The sequence below is a fragment of the Octopus bimaculoides genome, chromosome 1, assembly GCF_046866305.1.
Source record: "Octopus bimaculoides isolate indiv1 chromosome 1, ASM4686630v1, whole genome shotgun sequence".
NCBI classification, from domain to species: Eukaryota; Metazoa; Mollusca; class Cephalopoda; order Octopoda; family Octopodidae; genus Octopus; species Octopus bimaculoides.
The window spans coordinates 41,618,315-41,645,245 of NC_142928.1; the positions used below are offsets into that span (position 1 = coordinate 41,618,315).

At 35.2% G+C, this 26,931-nt stretch overlaps 1 protein-coding gene across 2 annotated transcripts in view; it reads right to left on the reverse strand.

The window, feature by feature from the left end:
• The window catches only part of LOC106878940 (PX domain-containing protein kinase-like protein), a 53,496-nt gene extending 31,712 nt beyond the window's left edge, over positions 1–21,784 (reverse strand). For both annotated transcript variants that reach the window (XM_089350645.1, XM_014928312.3), the window contains exons 1-7: positions 21,441–21,784; positions 12,522–12,710; positions 8,444–8,540; positions 7,209–7,286; positions 4,947–5,020; positions 4,350–4,424; positions 882–1,128 (exon numbers count right to left, since the gene is read on the reverse strand). In XM_089350645.1, the coding sequence (XP_089206771.1) occupies positions 882–1,128; positions 4,350–4,424; positions 4,947–5,020; positions 7,209–7,286; positions 8,444–8,540; positions 12,522–12,710; positions 21,441–21,539 (859 nt within the window). In that variant the 5' untranslated portion in view covers positions 21,540–21,784. The remainder of the gene's footprint in view (positions 1–881; positions 1,129–4,349; positions 4,425–4,946; positions 5,021–7,208; positions 7,287–8,443; positions 8,541–12,521; positions 12,711–21,440) is intronic.
• Between the last annotated feature and the right edge of the window lie 5,147 nt (positions 21,785–26,931).

Genomic DNA, 26,931 nt, shown 5'->3' on the forward strand with positions numbered 1-26,931 from the left:
GACTGGGTATTTCTCCTGCAGTTGCCGTACCAGGAATATAGCATCAGTGGTGCTTCTACCTGGCACAAAACCAAACTGCATCTCATCTAAGCAGACTCCTCCCTAATTAGTTGGGCTATGACCCTCTCCGTGAGCTTCCTCACCTGATCCAGCAGTTTGATATCCTTGTAGTTATTTCTATCTAAAGCATCACCTTTACCCTTGTAGCAGTTGACTATGGTGCTGCTACACCAGTCATTGGGTATGACTCCATCATGAACTACTTGGGTTACAATGCGGGTGACTAGGCCATATATATATATATATATATATATATATATATATGATGGACTTCTTCCAGTTTCTGTCTACCAAATCCACTCACAAAGCTATAATAGAAGACATTTGCCCAAAGTGTCATGCAGTGGGACTGAACCTAGAACCATGTGGTTGGGAAGCAAGCTTCTTACCACATGGCCATGCCTGCACCTATATCATCATCATTATCGTTTAACGTCCGCTTTCCATGCTAGCATGGGTTGGACAATTTGACTGAGGACTGGTGAAACCGGATGGCAACACCAGGCTCCAATCTGATCTGGCAGAGTTTCTACAGCTGGATGCCCTTCCTAATGCCAACCATATATATATATATATATATATATATATATATATATATATATATATATATTATATATATATATATATATATATTGGCCTGAGGCTATAGTATAACACACTTACCAAAGGTGCCACACAGTGGGACTGAACTCGGGACCATGTGGTTGGGAAGCAAACTTCTTACACACAACCATGCCTGTGCCTATATGTATATCAATTTCAGTTCTATGTTCTTCACCTATCTGCAACAGTATGTTCATTTAAAAACTATTTAAACTTACCATATGGTAATCCTTTATCATAGAGAAATTTCAAAACTTCAAGAATTTGTCTTCCGTATCTTTGAATTTCTCTTGTTTCTAAAACACAATATGTTTTGGGTCGGGCATACTTCTTCAAAAAGTGTGCTTGCTTAGGTTTACACTTGCAAATGTAGTCACGAAGAGTACCATGTTCATAAAAGCTCCGTATCACCATTCCACCATTTTCATTAGCAACAGCAAACTCCATAGGAGCTATAAATGGATGCTATAAAAGAGAAAATTATTTCCTTCACAATGTCAACTTCTGCTACTGATGTAGCAACGGCAAAATTTTCCACTTTCATTTGCGAAATCTCTCACTCTCTATTTTAATGTTTTCATTTCAAGTTTTAATTTGCTATTTGCAAACAACTACGATAAATTACTGAAATAAATGTTTACTAAGCTCACAAATATAAATATTTGGTACAAGATATTCTTTAATGAGCTTTTATTTATATGATTTCTTCATTTCATGTTTATTTCATTCATTGTTTGCAATGGTCTCTCTCTCTCTCTCTCATAAACACACACATACTGTCTCTCTAATATAAACAAACACACACACTCCAGACTCGATTTCTTTATTACACAAATATATTAGAATTTTGCAATTCAACATGGGGCGTCCAAAAACTTTTTATTTATTTACTTTTTGCATGCCATGTTCAGCTCTACATATTTGTAGTCAGTCACACACACACAGATGTGTGTTTTTATATGTATGTTTGTATACATTTATGTATGTGTTTTTGTGTATGTGAGAGAGAAAGAGAGAGTGAAGGGTGTGTTGTCATGTATCTGTACATACATAAATACATAATCTTTTTTGTATGTGTGTGTGGAAGGGAGAGAGAGTGATGTCTAAGTGGCACTTTCTCTCTCTCACACACACGCACACATACATGCAAAAAGATGTATGCTTATTTATTTATGTATGTATACATGACAACACACCCCTTCACTCTCTCTCTCTCTCTCTCACATGCGTCCACTTTATCTGATATTTGATACCGTGCATGTGTGTGTGTGCATGTGTATGGCATTTCACAATCACCATTTATTTCAATCACTCTTGTGAAGAAATTCATGTAACTCATCTTTTCATTTATTCCCCCTTATTAATTTTCAAAAAAGTTTCTGAGTGCAATGTTCTCACTCTTTACAAGAGGAGACGGGGTAGATGTAGACGATCAGAAATCTACAGTGAAGCAAAGATGAATACAGGTAGGCAGAGTCAATGTCGAATTCTGCAACTCTGTTAACTTTATTAAGTATGTTTGCAAATATATAAACAAAGGTTTAGATGCTGCAACATACATTCTTATGCAGAATGGCAGTCAGTAGATAAATAAAAATGACGAAGTTGCACAGTATGACAGAGGAAGATACATCAATACCAATGAGGCTTTTTGGTACATCTTCAGTTTCTCATTCATGAGAGGCACCCAGTCATCATTCATCTGAGTATCCATCTAGAGAATGGCTACAAGGTTATCTTTACAAAACAAAAAGCCTTGCAACAAGCACTTTCTCCAAAAGAAACTACCCTTACTGCCTTTTTTAAGTTTGGCAAGTAGATGAAGATGCAAGAAAACTCCTTTACGCAAGTATTACACCTGAAGAAACAATAAATGGCACAAAAGGGAACGTGGGCCCGATGCTCTTGCAAGAGTTTGCAGTGTCAACTCAAGCCAAGCAGGATGCTACTACTTATGGCTCCTTTTGCATGGAGTACACGGTCCCAAATCATTCCACGATTTGAGGAGGGTAAATGGTCATGTGTGTGAAAGTTATAGGGAAGTTTTTTAGAAAATGATGAGTATTGGGACCTTGCATTGACTGAAGCATCAGTATCAGATTCTCAAAAGAAACTCCATAACCTTTTTGTAATTATACTCAACATATGTTGACTTAGCAGTCCCCTACAGCTTTGGATGAAACATCATGAGGACATGGCTGAGTACTTAAAGTATGCAGTTCAACAGGCAAACCCAGATATCAATATTCAGTTCTCTGAAACAATTTTTAACCAAGTATTGATTGAAATTGAGGATCAACCTTTGGCCATGGGAAGTAAAAATTTACAAGTCTGGCTCTGGAACGCCAAAAACAAATTGTCAAATTAGTGATTTAACTTCAAGAGACATAGCAAGAGAGACTATGGCACCACAGAGTTGGTTGCATTTGTGAATGAACATGAACCTAAACTTCTTCCAGAACAATGCTGTGCATATGATCAAATTATTTCGTCAGTCAGAGAAAAAAGCAGTGGAATTTTCTTTTTTGATGCTCCTGGTAACACAGGTAAAACATTTGTAACAACATTGCTTCTCTCCAAGGTAAAGCAACAAAAAAGAATTGCAGTTGCTGTAGCATCGTCTGACTTTGCTGCCACCATTCCCTCAGGAGGACTAACAGCTCATTCTGCTTTTAAATTACTGCTAAACCTAGTCACAAATGACAGTCCAATTTGTAACATAAGGAAAGATTCATGTTCAGCAGAAGTGTTGCACTAATGCTGCCTGACCTTTTTTTTTTTTTTTCATTTATCATTATTATTATCATTATTATTTTATGTTATGAATCCAGAATTGATTTCCTATTTAATGAATAAATTGAATTCAGAATAACAAATTATGTACATATATATGTATATATACAGAGAGAGAGAGAGAGAGAGAGAGAGAGAGAGAGAGAGAGAGAGAGAGAGAGAGAGGGAGGGAGAGAGAGAGAGGGAGAGAGAGAGGGGGGAGAGAGAGAGAGAGAGGGAGAGAGAGAGAAAGAGAGAGAGAGAGAGAGAGAGAGAGAGAGAGAGAATAATGTAAAAGTTGTAAAGAAAATTAAAATAAAAAACAAATTTTATGTAGTGCAAATGTTATCTGATGTAGAACTTGATACAGTGAGTAGAATGGCTAGGTATGTTTATTATATCAAAAGTCGAGGCTTCTCAATCCTATTTCTTTTTGTTACTTTCCTAATTTTCAATCTAAATTCACCAACCAAAACTTCTGTTTCTACCACAATAGATTTTGTGTTCTTTGTGATCATTTGAATTTTCTGGCCAAGCCACAGAAATATGAATTCTTTACTCTTGAACAATGTCCACATCTTCCATACTTAGAACTGTATCCATCCTAATAGTTCCCGTCATGAATGTGAAACCCCCACCTGTTAGATGATATCCTTGTTACCTAGCCTTTATAATGATCCTGCCAATAGCTTTGCAAAATGTGTCCTTCAGTTCCTTTAATGTGACTTGCATGGTACATGTTAAGATTAAAATAGGTGATTCTCTTTTCTACAAAACATCTAACTGCATGACTTGCAGAATATTATAATTTATTTTTTAACATTTCAACATTACCTTTCCACTCTTGTTATTAGTTGGACAGCTTTTCAAATATATATTCACATGGATTGAGGAATATTTTGAAATTAACCTACCTGCAGATTTGGAAGCAGCTTTATCACAGCCATTAATTCTTTTGCAGGTAAAAACTTAGAAGGTCCATAATCATTCTGCAACAGAGACAAAACACATCATTAAATAGGATATAAGAGACTAAAACAAATAAAACTAGCTGGTATGTAAACAGTAATATGTTAACAACCTTTTCCTTCATGTATGCCTCAGCTCCTTCACACTTGCTAACTTTTCTTTAAGTCTTATAAAAATATTTTACCCAACTAAAAATGTCATCCCACTAAACAATATAATTCATTGTTTCTTTCCAGAATTATATTTGTCATCCACTAAACATTCTTTGCAACTAAGATGAATAAAGAATGAATGAGACTAAGAATATATTGAAATCACTGTGATGTAATTATTAGTTGATCATCATTTGAATAGTTCAATTTTATCTTTTGTTAATATTCAGGAAATAATATATATGCATAGTGAAGTAGTTTATGTCTTCATAACATAAATGAAAGTCTGTATACCCATAACAACATCAACAAAATGTTGTATAAACTCATAACAATATCAATCAAATAATCTACATATGCATAACAACATAAATGAAACAGTTTACATACCCATGACAATAACTGTCTTTCTTTTGGATTTTCATAAGGTTTCACTACAATATAATGTTTCCGTAATCGCCAACCTTTAAAGAGATAGAGAAAACATGGAAAGATTTCAAAGTTTTGCAAATCATCAAAATTATATATATATATATATATATATATATATATATATATATAAAGGAATGAGAAGGAAAGCTTGCTACTGAATATGAAATAAAAACTGGCAATAAATAAAAGGCACAGTTCTTAACTCGAAAGATAATTACTCCAAGATTAGAAATATGCCACCACTAACTATCAATATTTCTTGTCTGATTTCAAAGAGAGGCATGCATCATTACCATTATCTTCATTTAATGTTCCCTTTTCCATGCTGGCATGGGTTGGACAGCTTGACAAAAATAGACATGCCAGAGGGCTACACCAGATTCTATGTCTGCTTTTGTATGGTTTCTACAGCTGGATACCCTTCTTAATGGCAACCACTTAACAGAGTGTACTGGGTGCTCTTTATGTAGTATCAGCACCAATGAGGTTGCCAAGTACCCATAAAATAAGACCTCTCAACTGAGTGGGATACAGAATGGAGGGATAAGAAACTATGACAGAGGGACTAGGAGCAGGTGCCTTGCAAAAGAAGTGAATACATGTCTTGCCCACTAGGAAATTGAGAGAGAAAGAGAGAGATTTAAGATCTGGGTGCAATGTGAACACAAGACAGAACAGGATAGAAGAGCAGAAAAGGTGGATGTGTAGGTAAGTGCACTGAGTGAAGATAGTGTGACAAATGATTAGAGAGAGGAAATGATTTGGACGCAGAGGAAATTGAAGGAAATAGGGTAACGCAAATGATTGAGAGAAAAATGAATGTTAGAATATGAGCTTTGGAGGAAGGCTTGACAGAATCTCAGTTCTTCTGAGGAAGGATCTTCTCAAGCACAGCATATCACCATTCATCTTGGTCCCCCATCATCTACTCTGAGGTGCTCAACATCTACCTTGGTCTTCCTCTTCTTCATACAGCTGTCTTTATACAGCTGTCCTCATCCATCTGCATCACATGACCATACTAGAGCAATATTCTCTCCTGCACACCGCATATGATCTCTCTTATGCCCAATTTTTCTCTTAGCACATTTGTACTTTGTTGTACATGCACATCCATTAGAATATGATAGCTTCATTTCTTTCTAGTCTTTGTATGTCCTCTGCATTCACAGCACAAATTTAACAAACATGTAACATTGCTGTTTGTACATAAGCATCTTACAATCTGCCTTTCATTCTGAGAGAAAGGCCTTTTGTTACCAACAGAGGTAAAAGTTCTCTGCATTTTCTCCAGCTAATTCTTATTCTAGCAACTATACTTTTGAAGTATCCTCTTCCACTTCTAATTAGGTCACCTAGATAACAGAAACTATCTATTACTTTTAGAAAAAGAAGTACAGGAAGCTAGGTTTTGTTTTGGTTTAGTTTAATACTTTTTATAGGAAAAAGAAATAGAATTTAGCATTGTTGCAGTATAATGGACGTTAAATATGTAGTCAATGGTAACAGTAGTTTTTGTTAATAACTTTGATGTCTTTTCCATTTGTGTGGACATTGTTATTAAGTAAGAAGTATTGCATTCATCACAGAACAAATCAAGTTTAGTAAAAATTAAAAGCATAATATCTCTTATATAGAACCAAAATATACATCAAATTACATTAAATATGTATTGTGTAGGCCTGAATATATAAATAACAATTAGAAACTAAAGAGAAGTGATAAATTATATATCAGTGATTAAGTAGATATAGAAGAATCCAAACAAGCAATAAACAAAATTCAATAGGAAATATTTTACTCCTGTTGGTACTTTTGACAAAACCTGTACTATAGGATTTTGGAATTTACAGCCAGAACATTATGAAGATTTAACAAAACAGTCAAAATATATTATAGAAAAGGTAACTTCCTAAATAATTTCAGAGGAAGTAGTAAAAAAAAACCCCACCTGAAATAAATAAATAAATACACGAGACTAAAATCATTATAGTAAAGTAATATTAACTTTTGTATGTTGTGAAGTTAAGCATTATGAGTTGTACTTCATATGTTCTTTGTTTCAGTCAAGTTAACTCAAAACAGGTTATTACTTTTTCAACATTAATGAAATAGCCTTCAGAAAGCCATCCAAAATGAAAAACTAAATTATGTTATCGATCCAGAAATGGATTTCCTATTATCTTCTGAAATAAAAAAAGGGAGAAAAAAAAAACTCACCAAGATTGTGTAGAGGTTCCACTACTTCCCATTTTGGTTCAGATCGGAAAATCATAGAAACATGTTGTAAGGCAGTCTCTAAAAATAAACATATGTATAGAAATATACATATATATAGTTATAAGTTTGTTGTATAGTGCTCATGTGAACTGCAAATTGTCAAAAAAGAGTAAACAAGGGAAAAGAAAGCAGCAATAAATCAAGTAAAAAAAGACAGCAATTCTGAGTATGAAAAAATCTCTCTGAAAGTCAAGGGTGCTGCACTGCTTTTTGATTTTGTAAGCATATCCATAGGTGATAGAGATATTGAATCAAGAAGGTGGCCATAGCTTTGCTGGAAAATAGAGTATAATGTGGAATCTTTAGTGTAGTGATCCTCAGAGAAGCAAGATACCCAAGATATCATGGTGAGTGACAGAGGGTATTTGTTGAGGTACATGTCTTCGGGCAGCTTCTAGTAAATCAATATTCTGAATAAGGTGCAGGTTCTAGACTGTAGATATAAACTGTGTGGGCATACAATAACATAAATAGCTTTAAATAATTAGCCAATGAGTCCGTGACAAAGGTCTTACAGAGTGATGCTAAGACACTTTTGGCCTTTTAGATGATTTTAGACACACGTTATGGAGAGAGTGGGTAAATTGCAGTTTCTTCCTGCCAGAATGTATAATGTTGCACTTATATACAACCCAGCTTTAGTTGCCAGATGACATACATCTTCTCCAGGAGAGCTAAATGGATTGTTCTATTACAGCAACAGTTTCTACTTTGTTCCATGCACCATCGTTAAAACTGTCCTGTCTCATTTGTTAATTAATTTGCAGACAGGTAAATGAAACATATATACTTAAGCTTTTACAGATGAAAATTTTGTCTCTCCCCACAGAAATGATTGATATCTTGCCCGCCAGTGAAGGAACCTTTGCATCATTGTATATCCTGCTAAAAATAGCAGCCAAGTTACATTCAAATTACACTGTACCATCTTGAAAAGAGAGAGAGACACTGAATAACAGGTCTAGATGTACAATGCTTAAGAGAAAGATGGGGTAGTCATGCTGGAATGCTTCTGATTATAGGTCTACTGAGTCAAGGTTGATGTGGATCTAAACAACAGCATTGTACCTATTTGGCCATTATGAATCCTCAGTTGATCTACATAAGACAAACAAACATAGCAAAACACTATACTTCCAACATGCATCAATTTTATGTTGCAACTAAGTGCTTACCTCGTAGATTATCAGAGTAATTCTTTGCATTGAGGAAACGTTTGACAATCAAGCTGGAAGCCAACAAAGGATATTCCAGTATTGAATTCAAATATTGCTGAAAATATAGAAAAGATAAATGTACCAAATTAGATTAAAATAAATAAGAAATAACTTAATCCTGCAAACAAAAACGTTTTACATATAACTAACAATCAAGTGTATAACAAAACGAGAAGCAGGCATCAATATCATTAAAATAAGGGACGTGCCAGTGGCATGTAAAAAGCACCCACTACACTCTCAGAGTGGTTGGCGTTAGGAAGGGCATCCAGCTGTAGAAACTCTGCCAGATCAGATTGGAGTCTGGTGTAGCTATCTGGTTTGCCAGTCCCCAGTCAAATCGTCCAACCCATATTAGCATGGAAAACGGACGTTAAATGATGATGATGATATTATACAACCATAGAAGGTTCACATACAGTACTCCAAGTTTCATAGCAAACCATGGGTATGAATTGCTTGACTGATGATCAGTAAACAATACTTGTGACACTGTTTGTCAGCTGATGAATAGAGACTTCACACAATTGCTGGTGAACACTGACTGTCAATTGAACACAACTTCATACGCATGACTTGCCAGGAAACTTGGAGTACTGTATGTGAATTTTCCATTGTATAATATATATGTGTGTGTATATACATATGTATCATCAGTGAATGTTAAATGATGATGATAATGATATATATATAGTTCCACCCATGTCAGCATGGAAGGCAGATGTTAAACGACGACGATGATGATATATATGTGTGTGTGTGTATACTTTTTTTTTAAGGCGTGTGGCTTCGTGGTTAGGGTATTTGGCTCATGATCGTAAGGTTGCAAGTTCAATTCCTGGCAGCACGTTGTATCCTTGAGCAAGACACTTTAATCCACGTTGCTCCAGTTCAGTCAGCTGGCAAAAATGAGTAGTATCTGTATTTCAAAAGGCCAGCCTTTTCACATTCTGGGGAGTTTAGCCACTTGCACGTTAATTTCACAAGCAGGCTGTTCCATTGATCGGATCAACTGGAACCCTCATCGTCATAAGCAATGGAATGCAGTTACTATTTTTTTTAATGCCAAAGCTTTTCTGAAAATGCAAATTTGTGTATAAAATAATGTCACACAAAAATCTGTGATATCTTTATCCATTGGAATATTTCCAAATTTAAATATAATTACCATAATTAATCCTAAAAGTTAAAATTTATACCATCTATTTCTGATGCTGTTAAAGAATTATGACCAGCTAATATTAAAAACATTTAGGGTAAACACTTATGTGCTGACAGTACTGCTGTACTCTTTTCTATCATATCCCATGTTGTAAATTCAAATATTCTTCAGCATTTAACCAACTGTGGTAAAATTTCCATTTCTTAATCAATATCTTCTCAGTCCTATAAAAATTACACAGCTGATGATGAAATCCCTACATAGTATCTTGACCTGCTAAAAACAGAAGCTCAATCTCTCTCGCACTACATTTAACATCCTGTAAAAGGATTGTATATATAGGCATGGCTATGTGGTAAGAATTTTGTTTCCCAATCACATGGATCCAGGTTCAGTACCTTGGGCAAGTGTCTTCTACTTTGGGCTGTAATAGTTGAAACAAGTAAAAGATAAAAGAAAATTGGATGCTCAAAGGATCAACAATTTGCCAAACAGATGGGATTGTGTTATCAATGAAGGAAAATATTATCTTGATTAAGTATATCAATTAAGACTGAGGAAGCATTTGTTTCTTCCAATCTTGAAATACAATGGGACTTTCTTTCCAACTTAAGATATTCCTAAACAAAAGACCAGATAGTCATGACAGGAATACTTTTGAGTCTAAGACTACTTCATCAGAGTGGGCCTGGGGGCTAAACAACATGTGATGCCTATTTAAATCTTCTTTGGCTAAACCAGTGAGTGTTGAGTACAGATCATGAATGAACAACCTTTTAATCTTTACTCCAATTTCCTATCAATCGATATAGCTAAGGTGAAATAAGTAGTGACAAGGAAACAGGGCATGTAGAAAACATAAGAAATACATTTAGAACAAGTCATATAAAAACCTGTGTTGGAGTATGCTAAAACAATACTTCTTCAGATAAAACATTAGATTTGGGACGACACACTAGTGTTGTTGTGGCAACTATTTCAGATCTTGAGTTCTATGTACAGCTAGAAGTGGATGGTTGTGATATTTACCAGTGAAGGGGAAGGTGACCTGTTATGCATGATACTTTACTTGCCAGTCATTTCACAGTAATTAGGAGATAATGAAACACAGGTTTTAAAAATAACTTTATAGCAAACTTTATTACTTTTTTTTTTTTTATCTCAGTAACAATATAAAAAATGCCATTGTCAGTATCATCATCATCATCATCATCATTATTATGTTTGGTTTGAGATTATTTTATAATTTTGAAGTATTTAGTTTGAGTTTGCTACTTTCCAAAATTTGGATACTGCCACAGTCAATTTTCATCTTTCTATACATTATAAAAAAAAGTAGTCAAATACAAGGGTTAATTTAATTTACTACCTTCATCTGCACTAGTGTGGAAAATCATTATTATAGTCATAATATCATCATCGTTTAATGTCCATTTTCCATGCTGGCATGGGTTGGACGGTTCGACTGGAGTCTGGGAAGCCAGGTGGCTGCATAAGGCTCCAGTCTGATTTGGCAGTGTTTCTACAGCTGGATGCCCTTCCTAACGCCAACCACTCTGTGAGTGTAGTGGGTGCTTTTTACGTTCCACTGGCACAGGGGCCAGAGGAGGCTGGCAACGGCCACGGTTGGTTGGTGCTTTTTACATGCCACTGGCACGGAAGCCAGTCAAGGCAGCGCTGGCATCCGCCAGGTTCGGATGGTGCTTTTTACGTGCCACCAGCACAGGTATCACAACTACAATTTCCATTTGATTTTCATTTTGATGTTGATGTACTTGACTCAATAGGTTTCCTCAAGCACAGCAGATCACCCTACGATCCAAGGTACTTTTGAATGGGCTGGGGCTGGTTGTGCGAAGCTGGTGTAGGATACAGCCGTGAACTCACTTTATTTGCTGGGTCTTCGCAGTCACAGCATATCTCCAGAGGTCGCGGTCTTTCGTTATTGCCTCTGTGAGGTCCAATGTTCGAAGGTCATGCTTGACCACCTCATCCCATGTCTTCATGGATCTACCTCTACCCCAGATTCCTTCAAGTGTTTTGGAGTGGCACTTCACACATCTCTCCTCATCCATCCGTAGTACATGACCATACCAGCACAAGCATCTCTCTTGCATGCCACATCCGATGCTTCTTATGTCCTACATTTCTCTCAGAGTGCTTACACTCCGTCATGTGTGCACATTGACATTACACATCCAGCAGAACCAACTAGCTTCATTGCTTTCAAGACTATGCATGTCCTCCACAGTCATGGCCTATGTTTCACTGCCGTGGAGTATGGCAGTTCACACACATGCATCATACAATCTATCTTTCACTCTGAGAGAGAGGCCCTTTGTCACCAGTAGTAGTAGGAGCTTTCTGAACTTTGCCCAGGCTATTCTTATTCTAGTGGTAACACTCTCTGAGCATCCACCCCACTACTAACTTGGTCATCTAGGTAGTGGAAGTTATCAACTACTTCTAGTTTCTTCCCCTGGAGTGTGATGGAATCTGTTTTCTGAGCATCTGTGGTGTTTATTGCCCCTATGCATCTGCCACATACAAAAGCTATCTTCTCGGTTAATCTTCCTTTGATGTCGCTGCACCTCTTATGTGTCCATAGCTTACACTGGGTACATCTTATGGAGTTTCTACCTACACCTTTTCTACAGATCAAGCAGGGCCACCTACCTGAGAGGGTGAGTGATGTGTTCGCCTTCCAACTTACTAGAACTTTGGTCTTTGCAACATTGACTCTAAGGCCTTTTAACAAACATGTATAATATCTAGATATGTTTTTTTTTTTTTTTTCAACAAAAAATAAGAAAAAGATCACGACCAGTAGATTCTAAAATGAGATCAGTTATAATCTGATAAATCCATACATACTTGCAGTCCTAATTGCCTTTCAGCAACAAACTCTCGTTCCATATTTCCAAACATCTTTTTAGGTGGTATAGCTAGTTCAATATTGGACATGTGTAACTCTGCATCCAAAGCCACAAAATCACTGTACCGTTTTTTAATGGTCCAGTTATTTTCAGTAACAGCACCCCTTTGCACTCGAACAATATATTCCTGAAAATAAAACAAACTAAAGTTATAACAAAAACAAACAAGCAAATATTTATTCAATGAATAAATTGTTGAATGAAAGAGATATACCACATTGCATCAATGGTTATTTATTTAAAATTTATCCTCAGATGGATGAAATGTAAAGTCAAACACATGTAAGATTTTAAATTGGAATTAAAAGGCATAAACCAAAACTAATGTAATGTATTTAGTACAACACTTAAGTGTCTAAACCAATCCTACTTCCCTCGAATGTATATAAACTGAAAAATATCAAACATAAAAGAAATGCCAGAAGTTTCCCATATAAATCTGTCATTATCAGTTATCGTTTGTTGTTCTGTTGAGTCTGTGGTGGAGGTGAGATTAAATTCTATAACCTATTGGATTGCACAACCCATACCAGCATGGAAAGCAGATGTTAAATGATGATGATGGATGATGACATACCACCAAAACTTGTCAAAATTCATCTTTCTCAAACTATATTCAAAGAGAGTAGAATCCAACATTTCGAGCTTCACTTGTTATTTTAAGTAGATAATAATTATGGTATCAACTTACATCTGAAGTACGAATGACTATTGCAAGATAAAAGTGTCTTGGTCATGTCTGGTAAAAGGAACTGCTCTTATCAACTATAGATATCTGACAACCATCCAATGATATAGTCTTACAGCCAATTAACTCAACTAGTTATGGTTCTTTTATAGGTCTATAAACTGGAAATCTGTGTCAGCGCATCATGTATCATATCAACTATGACTGATGGTATTAGAAATAGTAAAATATAAATAGCATTTATATAGTAGCCACATTTCCTAAAATCACTACCATCTTTAAAAAAATGGGAGAATATTTTGGACAATGTATTCCTAAATACCCCAAAAGATGGGTTGTAATGGTAGGAATATTTATGATCATAATACAACTCAATCAAAGCTGATCTGGGGCTAAGCAACTACATAAACATGGGATATGTTTGCAACGAGGAGGCAAACATATTCTTATAACTTAAAGAAGTTCACTATGAGGAAGAGAAATCTAACATTTTAGACAGAACCCTATACCAGAAAATTCTACTCGTAACAAAACTTTCCAAATTTTCCTCAGAGCAAAATAATATATTTTATTTTGCAAACCTTTTCTACTTTGTATTTGGAAAATAGTTTCCTGGTATTCTGATGTTTCATTTTCTTGTCTCTAATGATTTAAAGATTTAATCTCAACAATAAAACTGCTATTGATAGACTTACATTCCCTTTTTATCTACCGTCATCATTAAGTATTTCCAGTTCCCACTTTTCATGGAACTGGGTGCTCTTCCTATCACAAATCATAAACTAGGTTCACTAACATTGTATTTACTAACGTAAATGCTTCAGTTATGCTTTATATAGTGTATGGGTGAGATGTGGATGTAAAATAGTTGTATTACGTGGATTTGAATGAAAAAACATAGGGGATGGATATACTATTAATTTGTTCAAAGAAACAAATATGATTGTAGTAGTGTAACAGTAATGTCTGTTGGCTTAGTCGGGGTAATGTTTTGAACAAATTTGTATCATGCTTGTTAAAATTAGATATTTTTTGGCATGATATACTTAGCAACACTTACAAATATTTTCCAAATGTAAAAGCTTATTCAAATCAATTTAATGTAAATTAAAATGAACTTCAAAAATATATTGCAATGTTGAAAGAAGAATTTTCCAAGTGAGGTAAAGGTTTTGAAACCTAACTTGATTGATTTGAAAATGAACCCATTTGATCTATCACTTTTTGAGTGGATGCACGTCGATAGTTTTGAAATGGCAATGATAGAATTAACAACTTCAAAATTGTGGAAAACAAAATTTGTGGAATTACAAAAAACTCTTGGAAGAAGCTGCTTGGAGAAGTCTGTTGCCATCTTCAATTGCTGGATGTCATTGTCTGAAAGATTTAATTCTTTGAAGAAAATCTCATATGCTCTGCTTTCAGCCTTTGGCTCAACATATACATGCAAGCAAATTTTTTCACATAAGAAGTCTGTTTTGAGTCCACAAAGAAGTTGTCTGACAATTCAACATTCGGAAGCTTGTGTAAAGCTAAAAGTCATAAATTATGCACCTGATATTGAGAAATTAAACAAAAACGTACAGGGACATGGTTCTCATTAATTTATAGAAATTTAATGTAACTGTTGTTTATAACTTGTTTATAATTTGAAAAAAAATTTTTAATTAATTTTTTAAATAAAATTATATTTGTTTCCCTACAATTTGAGTTATTAAAGGACTAATAAAATGTATTTCGGTTATAGCAAGTTTCAAAAGCATAAACTCTACTAATAAAAGTAGTAATACGAGGTTGGCACGCACAATGCTTTTGAAAGCTAGGTTTGGCACTCCTTTATCAAAAGGTTGCTGACACCTGACCTAGAGAATGCTTTTGATAGAACCTGTGCCCTGTGAGTGGATGAATGGCTTGTGATAAAGAGCTGTATTAGCCATGTACAGATGTGCAGTCAGGTGAAATGAAAGCAGTAAACAGAATGATGAACTGAGTGAGAAGATGGGAGATGCATACCAGGTCTCAGTCTGTACCTCCTTCAGTTCATTATAGTCCTGCAAGCCACAATAGAACAGTTTAAACCCAGCAGCCCAGGGAGTTCCTTTAAGCAAAGACCTAGTTTTTATAGCTGAATCTGTGATAGAGTTAAATACACAGAAACAAAACCTGAAATCAAGAGGACTCAAGTGAAATTTGAAATCACTAAAGTATTAGTAAATAGAAAAGATAGGACACAATTGCAATCAGGAGAATGACCTTGCCCTGTGTGAAAAAAAGTAGTAGGTAAGAATTCTATACAATTTGGCCAGTGTTAAGCATAAAAGGTGTAGTGAAATCACAGGTTGGCTAACAGAAAAGAAAAAGATTCATATGCAACAGGTGCACATGGGTAGTAAGTACTGAGAGTATACAGAAAATAGATTTTTTCCCTGTACCCAGATTTTGCTCCCGAGAAGTAGTCAATAGCTCTTGTTACCTAGAAGACCTAAATAATAGCGGAGAAAGGTATTCTGGATGTATAGTAGTCAGAGTAAAAATTAGCTGGAAAAAGGTCAGGACATGTAAAGAATGCAAGATGCAGCAACAAGCATGCTCTCAATTAATTCTTCCTCACCATGTTTGTTCCCACCTATCTTATATGAGGAATGGTCTTCTCAGTAATCAATGGCATCAATAGGAAGTAATTAGAAAATTGAAATTCTCAGATATGAGAAAACAGCTACTGCCAACACTATATAAAATCACCTACACACACACTCATTCACATTACAATTTATATATAGAGATATATTCACTTGTGTGTGTGTGTGTAAACAGACGTCAACATAGACAATTTGTATATAATCACCATTCTACATCTGCTTTCTATGTTGACATGAGCTGGACAAGTTATCACAGTTTGAGTCAGTTCTTATTCAGAACTTTCCTAAACAGGTTGGAGGACAATATCTCACATAGACATTCCATTTTTGGCATGGTTTCTACAACTGGCTGCTTTTCTAACACCATTCAATTTTTGGACTATATTGGGTGTACTAGAAGCTGTCATGTCCTTGGCAAGATTAAAGATCCTCTTAATTTTACATTGTTTCCTCATGCTCACCAATCACTTTACAGAATATGTCAGTTGCATTTCATCATGGTACCAACACTTCTGGAACTGCTTGTAATCCCACAAGACTAAAGAGTCCTCATTATTTTGTTTTTCTTTATTCAAGAGGTGACTGAGTGAGTTGATAAGAGAAAGAGTAGTGAATCAGAGTGAGAGTTAAGAAAAACAAGAGTATGGTGGAAACAGAGTAATTGAGGTGAGACAGTAGTAAAGAAAGAAGAAATGGAAGAGAGACAGTGATTACAGTTACATGCTTGCTGGAAGAGTGAGAGTTAATGATGTATAGTAATGGAGACAAGTGAGGATGAGAATGACGGCAGAGAGGGAGTGATGGCCAGGTGTTCAGAAGGGTGAGGATTAGTATATGAGTACATCCAATGCAATCCCATGTTACACAGACATCTGAAGGGAAAGAGAGATTGAGTAATAAGGAAGGTGGAAGTGGGTGTTGAAGATGGAAAATCCAATGCTATCCTTTGATATATGGGTGGGAAAGTACAATAGGAGAGAGTGTGATAGAGAGGTGGGAGGGTATTGAAGAGGTGGGGGAGTGTGACAGCAGTTGAAGACTTTTCAGGAACATAATGTTTGTGAGAGATCATATGTAGATATATTGTACAACTCAACCTCTATCACTAATACAGCAAGTTAGTCTACCCAAATCTCAACCAAGCCCCAAGTAGTAGTGACTCGACAGATAGCTAAAGGGAACAGCTAGCTGCTGCTGAAATCCTAAGTGGAGATTTTATATATATATATATATATATATAGTTATCTAAAATCCATGAGTCAACAAAAACAAGCATTCATATATTAATTGAGTGGATATATTATTAATAGATACAATAAGGCGTCGAGTTGGCAGAATCGTTAGCATGCTGGGCATTACAGAGTAACTAAAGGGGTGCTCCAATGTTTATATTCATGGTGCAGTCAGCCAGTATGCTAGGGAAAAGTCTGTGCTCATGGGGGCAGGCCAGATGGAGAGAGCTCTTTAGTATGATCGTTTTCTCAATCAAGCAGAGCCTGCATCTCCTACTGCTGTTAAAGTAAGGTTTACACTTTTCCAGTAACCTCTACTAGATATCATGTGCAGCATTTTTCTTCAATGTCTATATGTGGTTTACTATAGATGTAACATTTATCTCTGTTAGATGTAAAAAAGGAGTGGAGGTTGTTGAATCTGGTCCTGAAAGACCAATCACATCCACATATTTTCACACATCCATCACTCCACCGGGCTCCTTTGATGCCTCCTCCAACTCATACACAATGATTTTGGCAGACATTACTTTTGTTTCAGGTTTGGACCTACCTGGTAATATTCTTTTTATGCTAGGAGCATAGCTAAAAGAGACAGTCAGGATGAGTCTGTTAAATATTTTCCTGTATCTATGAGTTTAGGGGCAGTGTTTATTAACTAAATTCAGGAAGATTCAGGCTACACAAGACTTTATGTTCATAGACAATAGAAGTGTAAACCATGAAGTTGCATTTTCTCTTATTGGGGTTAGGGACAGGCATATACTTAATCTTATTCTTAAAACTAGTATAGAGCTGAAGCATGAAAAATATCCCTACTCAAAGACAGGCTGGAGATTTTTCTGTAAATTATGGCAAACCCACAGACCAAATGTGACACTTTCAGATCTCCTGTGACAAAGACCCCACACCATATTATTCTTTCCAGCATTTTCTGAAGATTGCCAGAGTTATCTCAACACTCAGTATGAAACCAATTGGTAAAGTGGCTGACATGAGAATACTGTAATTCAATAATAATGATACCAAATTTTGGCAGAAGACCAGCAAGTTCAGAGGAAGGAATGAGTCTATTATATCGACCCCAGTGCTGAACCGGTACTTATTTTATCAACCTAGAAAGGATGAAAGGCAAAGTTCATCTCAGCGGAATTTGAACTCACAAATTAAAGACAGACAGAATGCTGCTAAGCATTTTGTCTGGCATGTTAACAATTCTGCCAGCTCGCTGCCTTCATCATCATCATCGTTTAACGTCCGCTTTCCATGCTAGCATGGGTTGGACGATTTGACTGAGGGCTGGGGAAACCGGATGGCAACACCAGGCTCCAATCTAAATTTGGCAGAGTTTCTACAGCTGGATGCCCTTCCTAACGCCAACCACTCAGAGAGTGTAGTGGGTGCTTTTACGTGTCACCTGCACGAAGGCCAGTCAGGCGATACTGGCAACGGCCACGCTCGAAATGGTGTCTTTTATGTGCCACCCACACAAGCCAGTCCAGGGGCACTGGCAACGATCTCGCTCGAAAATCCTACGAAGGCCAGTCAGGCGGTACTGGCAACGGCCACGCTCAAAATGGTGCATCTTATGTGCCACTCGCACAAGAGCCAGTCCAGGGGCACTGGCAACGATCTTACTTGGCTTGCCGGGTCTTCAGGCACAAGGCCTGAAATTTCTGGGAGAGAGTAAGTCGAGTACATCAACCCTAATAAACCTGAAATGTGGGGTGAGGGGGATAGTCGATTGCATCGACTCCTGTGTTTCACTGGTACTTAGCCTTTCGAGCCCGAAAAGATGAAAGGCAAAGTCGATCTTAGTAGAATCTGAACTCAGAACATGAAGATGGACGAAATGCCTCTAAGAATTCTAACCGGTGTGCTAACGATTCTGCGAGTTCGCCACCTTAATAATAATCCTTTCTACAATAGGCACAAGGACTGAAATTTTGAGGGAGGGGGCTACTTGATTACATCAGCCCCAGTACTTGACTGGTACTTACGTACGTACGTATATATGCATGGACATATCTACACACGCGCTCCCCTTGACTATGTTTCCTCATAATTTCCTGAAAAAAGGGTATGTTTTTATTTTCCAAATACGCTTCAGGTGGAGTAGATTCCCATTATATCGCAATTTACACATACACATATCACTATATATACTAAATAAATCTTGTATTTGTAGAAAATTTCATTAAAAAAAATAGCCATTTTTCAGAAAGTTATAAGAAACAAACCGACACATGGATTTTCCAAAACAATTCTCCCAATCCCTGAGAAAAAATGTTCCAAGACAAATTCCGATATAATCAGAATCCACACCATATGAAGCGAATTTGTATAAAATTTCATTAAAAAATAGGTAAATTTTTAAAATATTCGTTGTTCGTAAAGTTATGAGGAAACAAAATCGGGGTGGGGCACATGTGGGTAAAACTGTTAATCTAGTCCTCATTACTTTTATTAACACTGGAAAGCACAAAATTTTTCAAAATAAATAGTAAAATTGGGTTTTGCGTATGTGCTGAAGTAATATTCAATAAAATTAGGCACAATTTATATGTATTATTGGTTAAGGCTCAGTTAGAGTTTACATTGGCGTTAGTGGTTAAGGAAAAGGATGGTCACGGTTGGAAAGTTGCATGTGTCGAAATTTCATTGGCCATACGCAAAAACAAAATGAATGAATGAATGAATGTTTTCGTAAACATTTCTTTCATACCACAAAATCCAGAATATCGGATTTTTTTCTCTCGTACAATCGTAATCTTTCGCATTTAAAATAAAAATGATTTACGAAAACTGACAAAAGCAAAACAAAAAAAAAAAATTGTTTATCACAGGATGCGTGATCCGAAACGAAGAAAGAAGAAAATTAAAATTTCGATTTTTTTCTTTTGCAGAACTACAAGCTACGAAGATTAATACAAAAATCTACGTTACGGTCGGGGTGCTCATCCCAAAATTCCGCCCTTCTTTTCATCGCAATGAATGAAAATCGGAATATGGGGGAATTAATTAATTTATTTAAATACGGGGGGGGGGGGGTAATTAATTTATAACTCGGGTTTTAAAATGAAAGCTAAATTCGGAGGAAACGCATATATGACACGCGTACAACAATCTGTAGGATCGATAAACCACCACTTGAATGGACTTACTAAGATAGAAACAATTCGATTTTTACTTTTTTAATCGAACAAACTGAACTTTATTCCTAGTACAGTAAACCACAGTTTTACGTTCCCTATCTCGCAAGATTTGCGATAATTTTAAGTATTCTTCGATTCTACAAAGTTACATTCTAGTCGTAAGTGAAAGGTTTGAAAGTAAAAGTGGGCGAAAGTAAAGAATACGTACATTCAGTGGTTAGGGTTTTTGTTAGGTCGAAAACGGGTGGTGTACGTATTCTTGTATGTAGGTTTCATTCGTTTCCGTATGTAGTGATCTTATTCATTAGTTTCTTTAGCGGGAAAAGAATGAACACCAAAAGCTTTAAATCTCCAGCCTCCTTCATACATATTACCATGTTTAGTCAAGTGAATCAGATACTGTCATTAACTACGATCAGGAAAAATTGGCTCGTAACATAAACATGTGAGCTTTAAAGTGAGAATTCTTGACTAATACTATTATCATTCATTACGAAAAAGATGGATAAAAATAAATTCATACATAAAAGATTTCCTTAAATACATATTCAGCTTCGACTCGAAATCTACACGTGATATATATATATATATATATATATATATATATATGTCTCTTTTGAATATGAAAATTTAAAAGTTTAAAAACCTTATATATATATATATATATATATATATTTATTTGAACATACGAAGACAAGTCGAATAATTGTGGGCGTTGCTGAGGGTTATACAAGAAAATAATTTTTTTAACATACACTCAGTGGCATTGTGTGTGTATATATATATATATACATGGCGTATATAAGCACGAAAGTACAGAAGATATCTTAGAAATGCTCTTGCAAACTAGCTTCTTGAAAGGCTTCTAATTAAGGAAGTCGTTGAACCAAGTAAACTGTCACCTGGATCTGAATGTCCGAATGAATATACACAGACATACACAGATAAGCAATTCTATGTAGCATGCAGGCGTTATTTTTCATAGCCATATACCAAGAGGCAATGAAGAAACTATTCATCTATAAAACCGATAATTTTAAAAGAAAAAAAACGTTATAGTAATAGGTAGGATTTCTTTCGAACAAGAATAAAAAATAAAGAGGAGGGCATTTTTTTGCTTTGCACTCTCCTCAAAAGACTTACAATGTGGCTTCCAGCATTTTGTGCACTTTCAATTACACATGTCAGAGGAATTGTATCGTCCAAAACTTTGCTGCTGTGATTGGTCTCGAACACGGCCATAACACCTCGGTGCTGCGAATGCGAAAAACTGGTTTTCTGCTCGATGCTATTTTTATGGTAGATAACACTTAACTCAGACACGAGTTTTTGTTTTAAACAGTAGTTTACAATGAAAATAAGTAAAAATAAAAATATGATCACAATTAATGAAGGAGGATGGGGTTAATGAACAATAAATAGCGTTAATGTATATGCCAAGACAATCCAAGCTCTGCTGCAATTGTTGTCGTCATCTTGTTGACACCGGATTCAAAACAAAAACATACAGCAGGCTTGTACTGTACTCGAGATAATGACAACCATTTACACAAAAGACTTTCATCTGAATGACATTGTTTTATTTTATATTTTCCCCTCTTTTTTGTTCAATTTCTTTTAATGTAATTTCATTTACTGTTGTGCTTTTTTTTCTAAATTTACATTGTTTTGATATTGTTGATGTATGACAATAATTTTTGTTAAAAAAGAGTGGAATAATCTTATAAAATGCTTTAAATATTTCTGCTGCAAAAATACAGTAGAATATAATATTCTACTGTTACAAATAAAATATAAATTTAATAGAATTTAAAACAGGATTTTAAAGCATCATTTTGCATGCACTACCTATTGAATATAAAGTTATGAAACCGAAATTCCGTTTTTCAAATGTAATGAAAATGTAAACAGGTTTTTAAAAAAATCTGTGAAATAAGAAAATTGTTTCTTGGAGTAGAAAATCTTCAAATACTTCACCCTAAACAGCTTAGTCAAGTCAATATTTCTCTCTAAGTAAAATTCATATGCAGAAATACAAATAAATAATGAAAAAGTATAGAGAATATGGATAATTGTGTTGAACAAGACTCTGAGTAGTATAATCTATACTCATGGCTGTGTTGGCAGAGTAGTCTGAAGTATTTAGCTCCAAGACAGGTCTGATCAAGCAGACTTATGATTTAAAGGTATTCCAACCGTAACCATCCAGTCTTTTTATGTTTTTCAGACATAGTATATCTAAGGTTATATTATCTGCCTGCATTTTTTCCTTAAGAGAGAATCTTTGATCTTTCACTTTCAATCGCTAGACTGTTCTCACACTCAGGCATTGCCTTGAAGGGTTTTAGTTAAATACAATTGACCTCAGCATTGACATTTTTTTTTTTCAGTCAGGTACTTATCCTATCAGTCTCTTTTGCTGAACTGCCAAGTTACAGCGAAATAAACAAACTGACACTGGTTGTCAAGCAGTTGGGGATATGTGTAACAAATAGCAAGGCACACACACACACATACATACACACATCATTGTCATCATTTAACATCTGTCTTCCATGCTGGCATGGGTTGGCTGGTAAGTCAGTAGACTGTACCAAGCTCCACTGTCTACTTCAGCAAGGTTTTTAATGGCTGGATACCCTTCCTAACACCAACCACTTTACAGTGTGGGCTAGGTGTTTTTCATGTGGCACCAATGTCGGTTAGGTCACCAAGTAACTTTCAAGACAACAGCTCCTCATGGAGAGTGGGGATATTGAAGGAGGCTGCTTTGTGCCAGGTGATGAGAGGTTAGTGTATGACAGAGGAACAGAAACAAGTTTTTTGCGGTAGAGGAGATATATATGGGTACCCCAGTTGGGTAAAGAGAAAGCTGGAAAGAGAAAGAGGGAGAGAAAGAGAGAGAGAGAGCAAGAATAAGAGTGAGCAACAAAGATGGTGGTGATGTGTTAGCGCATATTCTCAAGGTACAAGGATGTGAATATAAATGAAATGGTAGGGAGAGCATGAGAAGTGAGTTCATATATACATGTATAAATATATATATATATATATATATATATATATATATATATACATATACACACACACACACACACACACACACACATATATATATATATATATATATATATATATATATATATATATCTTTCCTTTCCCGAGCGTCCAATAACACTATCCATATCACGTCCTCACTTTGTTGTTTTTTTGTTATTGTTTTTTGTGTTTTTTTGAACTTATATATATATATATATATATATATATATATATATATATATATATAATAATATTAGGGACAAAATCCAAAATTACAGGTAAAAAACTCAATTAAAATCAATTTATAAAAAATTAAAATTAAATTGAGCCTTATAGATAAAGTATATCGATGAATTCTTGAAAATTGGTTATTTTCCCAAAAACTATATATATATATATATATATATATATATATATATATATATATATATATATCAGGTCATCCCATAAGTTCTGTCCGATTTTACCTTTTTTGAAATTGAATGAAATTCAATAGTATTTTAGATTTTCAAAATTGTCAGTTTCAAAATGAGAATCGCAATTTTTGTAATCCTTATGGCGTGTCCATCGGATGATTAAAACTTCCATAACACCGTCTAAGTTAACCCTCTTCACCTATACAAACCGTCCAATGGACAGGGGACATTTGCTAGTATATATATATATAGTTGTATTTTGGGGCGATCATTTTTCTTTTGCCAAATAAACATACGTACTATATATTCATTCTTTACTCATTTATTTCTGTTCTTATTGTAACTCATGTCCATTATCTGGAAATCTTTCATCACACACCTGTGACCTCTTCAGTAACATTTTCCGTTTTTGTGAGTGCTCCTGCTCCACTTAGTCCATTCTGTTTTTCTATGATATGTATCCTTGTATGCACATACATTTGTGCCTGTATTTGTGTGTGGGGGGGGGAGGGGTTTGCCTGCATGTGCATATGTGTGTTTATGTGTTTCACAAGTGTGCTTATGTGTGTATATATGGGCTTATGCCCTTTATATTGTTGTCATCGTTATCATCATTGTTCTTCGTAACACTATGACCCTTTCTTCACTCAGGTTCCCTCCCCCATTGCTGCCCCCAACTCTGACTTTTGGTACTATTCCTGGATCTCACTGTATTTGTATGTTTGGCCATGCTGCTGCCATCATGGTAGTAGTGGTTGTTGTTATTGGTCACGTTGTTGATGTTGTTGTGGCTGTTTGTGAAGTTACTATATGTTTGTTTGTGTGTGCATATGGGTTTGCTTACTATGTTGATTGTATCTGTGCCTTTTATACAGTTTCTTTCTTTTTTTTTTTGTTTACCTATTTACCTCTATTTCTTATATTTATCATAGGTATGTGCATATTTGTCTATTGTGAGTGTATTACACTGTTTGTAACTGTTTTTATTTATTTTTTCTACCTTCTGTCTTTAGTCATCATGTTGTGTGGTGTGATGGTGGTGGTGGGTATTATTGTGTTGATCTGCTTTAACAAAATTCTTTCTGACCCATGCAAACATGGTTAAGTGGACATTAAATGATGATGATGATGATGATGATGATGATGATGATGATGATGATGATGATGATGATTATGATGAAGGAATTAATCAGAGTAAGAAGTTAAATGTCATTTGGTCTGATGCTCTTACATTTTCATCAATCTGCTGCCTTAGACTGGTCCGTACTTTTCTTATTGAACCCTGAAAGAGTAAAAGCAAAGTTAACCTTGAAGGGAGTTGAACTTGGAGGACAGAAAGCTGAAACAAATACCATGAAGATTTGGTTTGCACACAATTTATGAAAACCATCAATTTATTCTTTCATAAATCAGTTAGAGAACTATCAGACTGGAATTTTAAAAATTTATTCTGTTATTGTTTCAAACAAACATAAGGACCTATGATAGTGGTTTATTTACTGACATCAAATTTAACTGCTAAGTTGATCATAGATGTAAGCTAGTTTTATTTCACCTGTTTTTGCCACATCAACTATTGTACTACCTATCTTATGAAGATATGTTTCTGTAAGCATTCAAAAACTGTATTCTAGCTCACTTTGTGTAAACGTCTGCTTGAGCACCACTATACTTTTATCATGAATATTATCTTAAGAGACTTCAGAGGTAAACAAAGATATGGATTAACCCAAAATGTTTTCCCATTCAAAGCCTTTTATGCGCTGATTATACCAAACTATATTTACCTTATCATTCATAATGTTCAAAAAATGTTACTCTATCTTGTTATACCTATGAGCATGGTCTTCTACCACAATATTACATCAGTTCTAATACTTTACACCAGTCAAAATTTTAGCTACTATTCACCTAACTCTGCTCATCTTTTGAGAATGTTATCTTGTTTTGTGGACAACAGATATATTGTCCTTGCATTTTGGTACTAAATAACTCGACTGAATTCCTGTTCTGTAGAATGTTATACCCCTAATGTATTTTAAGAATAACTTACAACATTCTTCATTTGTAATAATTATATATATTTTATAGCTATTTGTAGTATGTGTGCCTTGTGTCAATATGGATGTGATTGATGATGATGATGATGATGAATGACACTGATCAATAAAAACGAAAAAGAAAACCCCTAAAACTTATTTCAGAAGATATCTCAAATGGTTTAAAAGAGTTGAATCTTGTGTCTATCTAACGCAAAATTTTAAAATTTATATGAGTACTTGACACCAGTCATCTCAATGATATCTAGCAAATCCATAGACGCATATGTGGATATGTATTTATATTGTTTCATAGAATGAAGATACAGGCAACTTTTAGTTCATGCAATTGAAAACAAACTGCATTATTTATGTGATGACCCAATATATAGCAGTCAGCTTGTTAAAAGCCCACTGAATTATGGACCATTCTTCCAATAAGAACTTTGGCTACCTTTTTTTTTTAATTTAATTTCTCTACCATTCTTAGACACACTTATAAAATCAAAAAAACAATGCAGCAGTCATAACTTTTAGGAACATTTTTTTCACACTGTCTAAGTATGGAATAAACTACCTGTGTGAGATGTTAGCTGTTAAAAAAGCTGAATCCTTCAAAGATTTCATGCTGACTGAAGTTTGCCAATACTGTTCTTGCTGTATCTCTTTATGGCTTATTTTACTGTTCACTTAACTGGGGGTGTTTTACTATGTGTATTGTGGATGCACTTTTGGCTTTTGTTGCTGTTTTTCTTTACTTGATTTATTGCTGTTTTCAGTCCTCTCTTTTACCCTTTTCTGCTGAGTTGTAGTGCATCTGAGCACTGTATACAATAAGTTCAATATTACTGTACAATTATATCTATTCTTTCAAATGAGCTAGCCACATGCCTTCTCCATATATACATCTCTCCTCTTCCCCTTATCCTTATTATGTTTCGCCTTTCAAACTCTACATAATTCAGTTCGCTACTTCCTTCCACCCTAGCATTTCAACCCTTTGGAATTTTCACACTGATTTATATTTTCCCTTGGTAGCACATCAAGCAGCTTGGTAGAGCCTACAAATATCATTAGCACTGTTCCATTCCTTCTCTGAGTATTTTATAAAAATAATTCTCTCATTATTACTTTGACAAA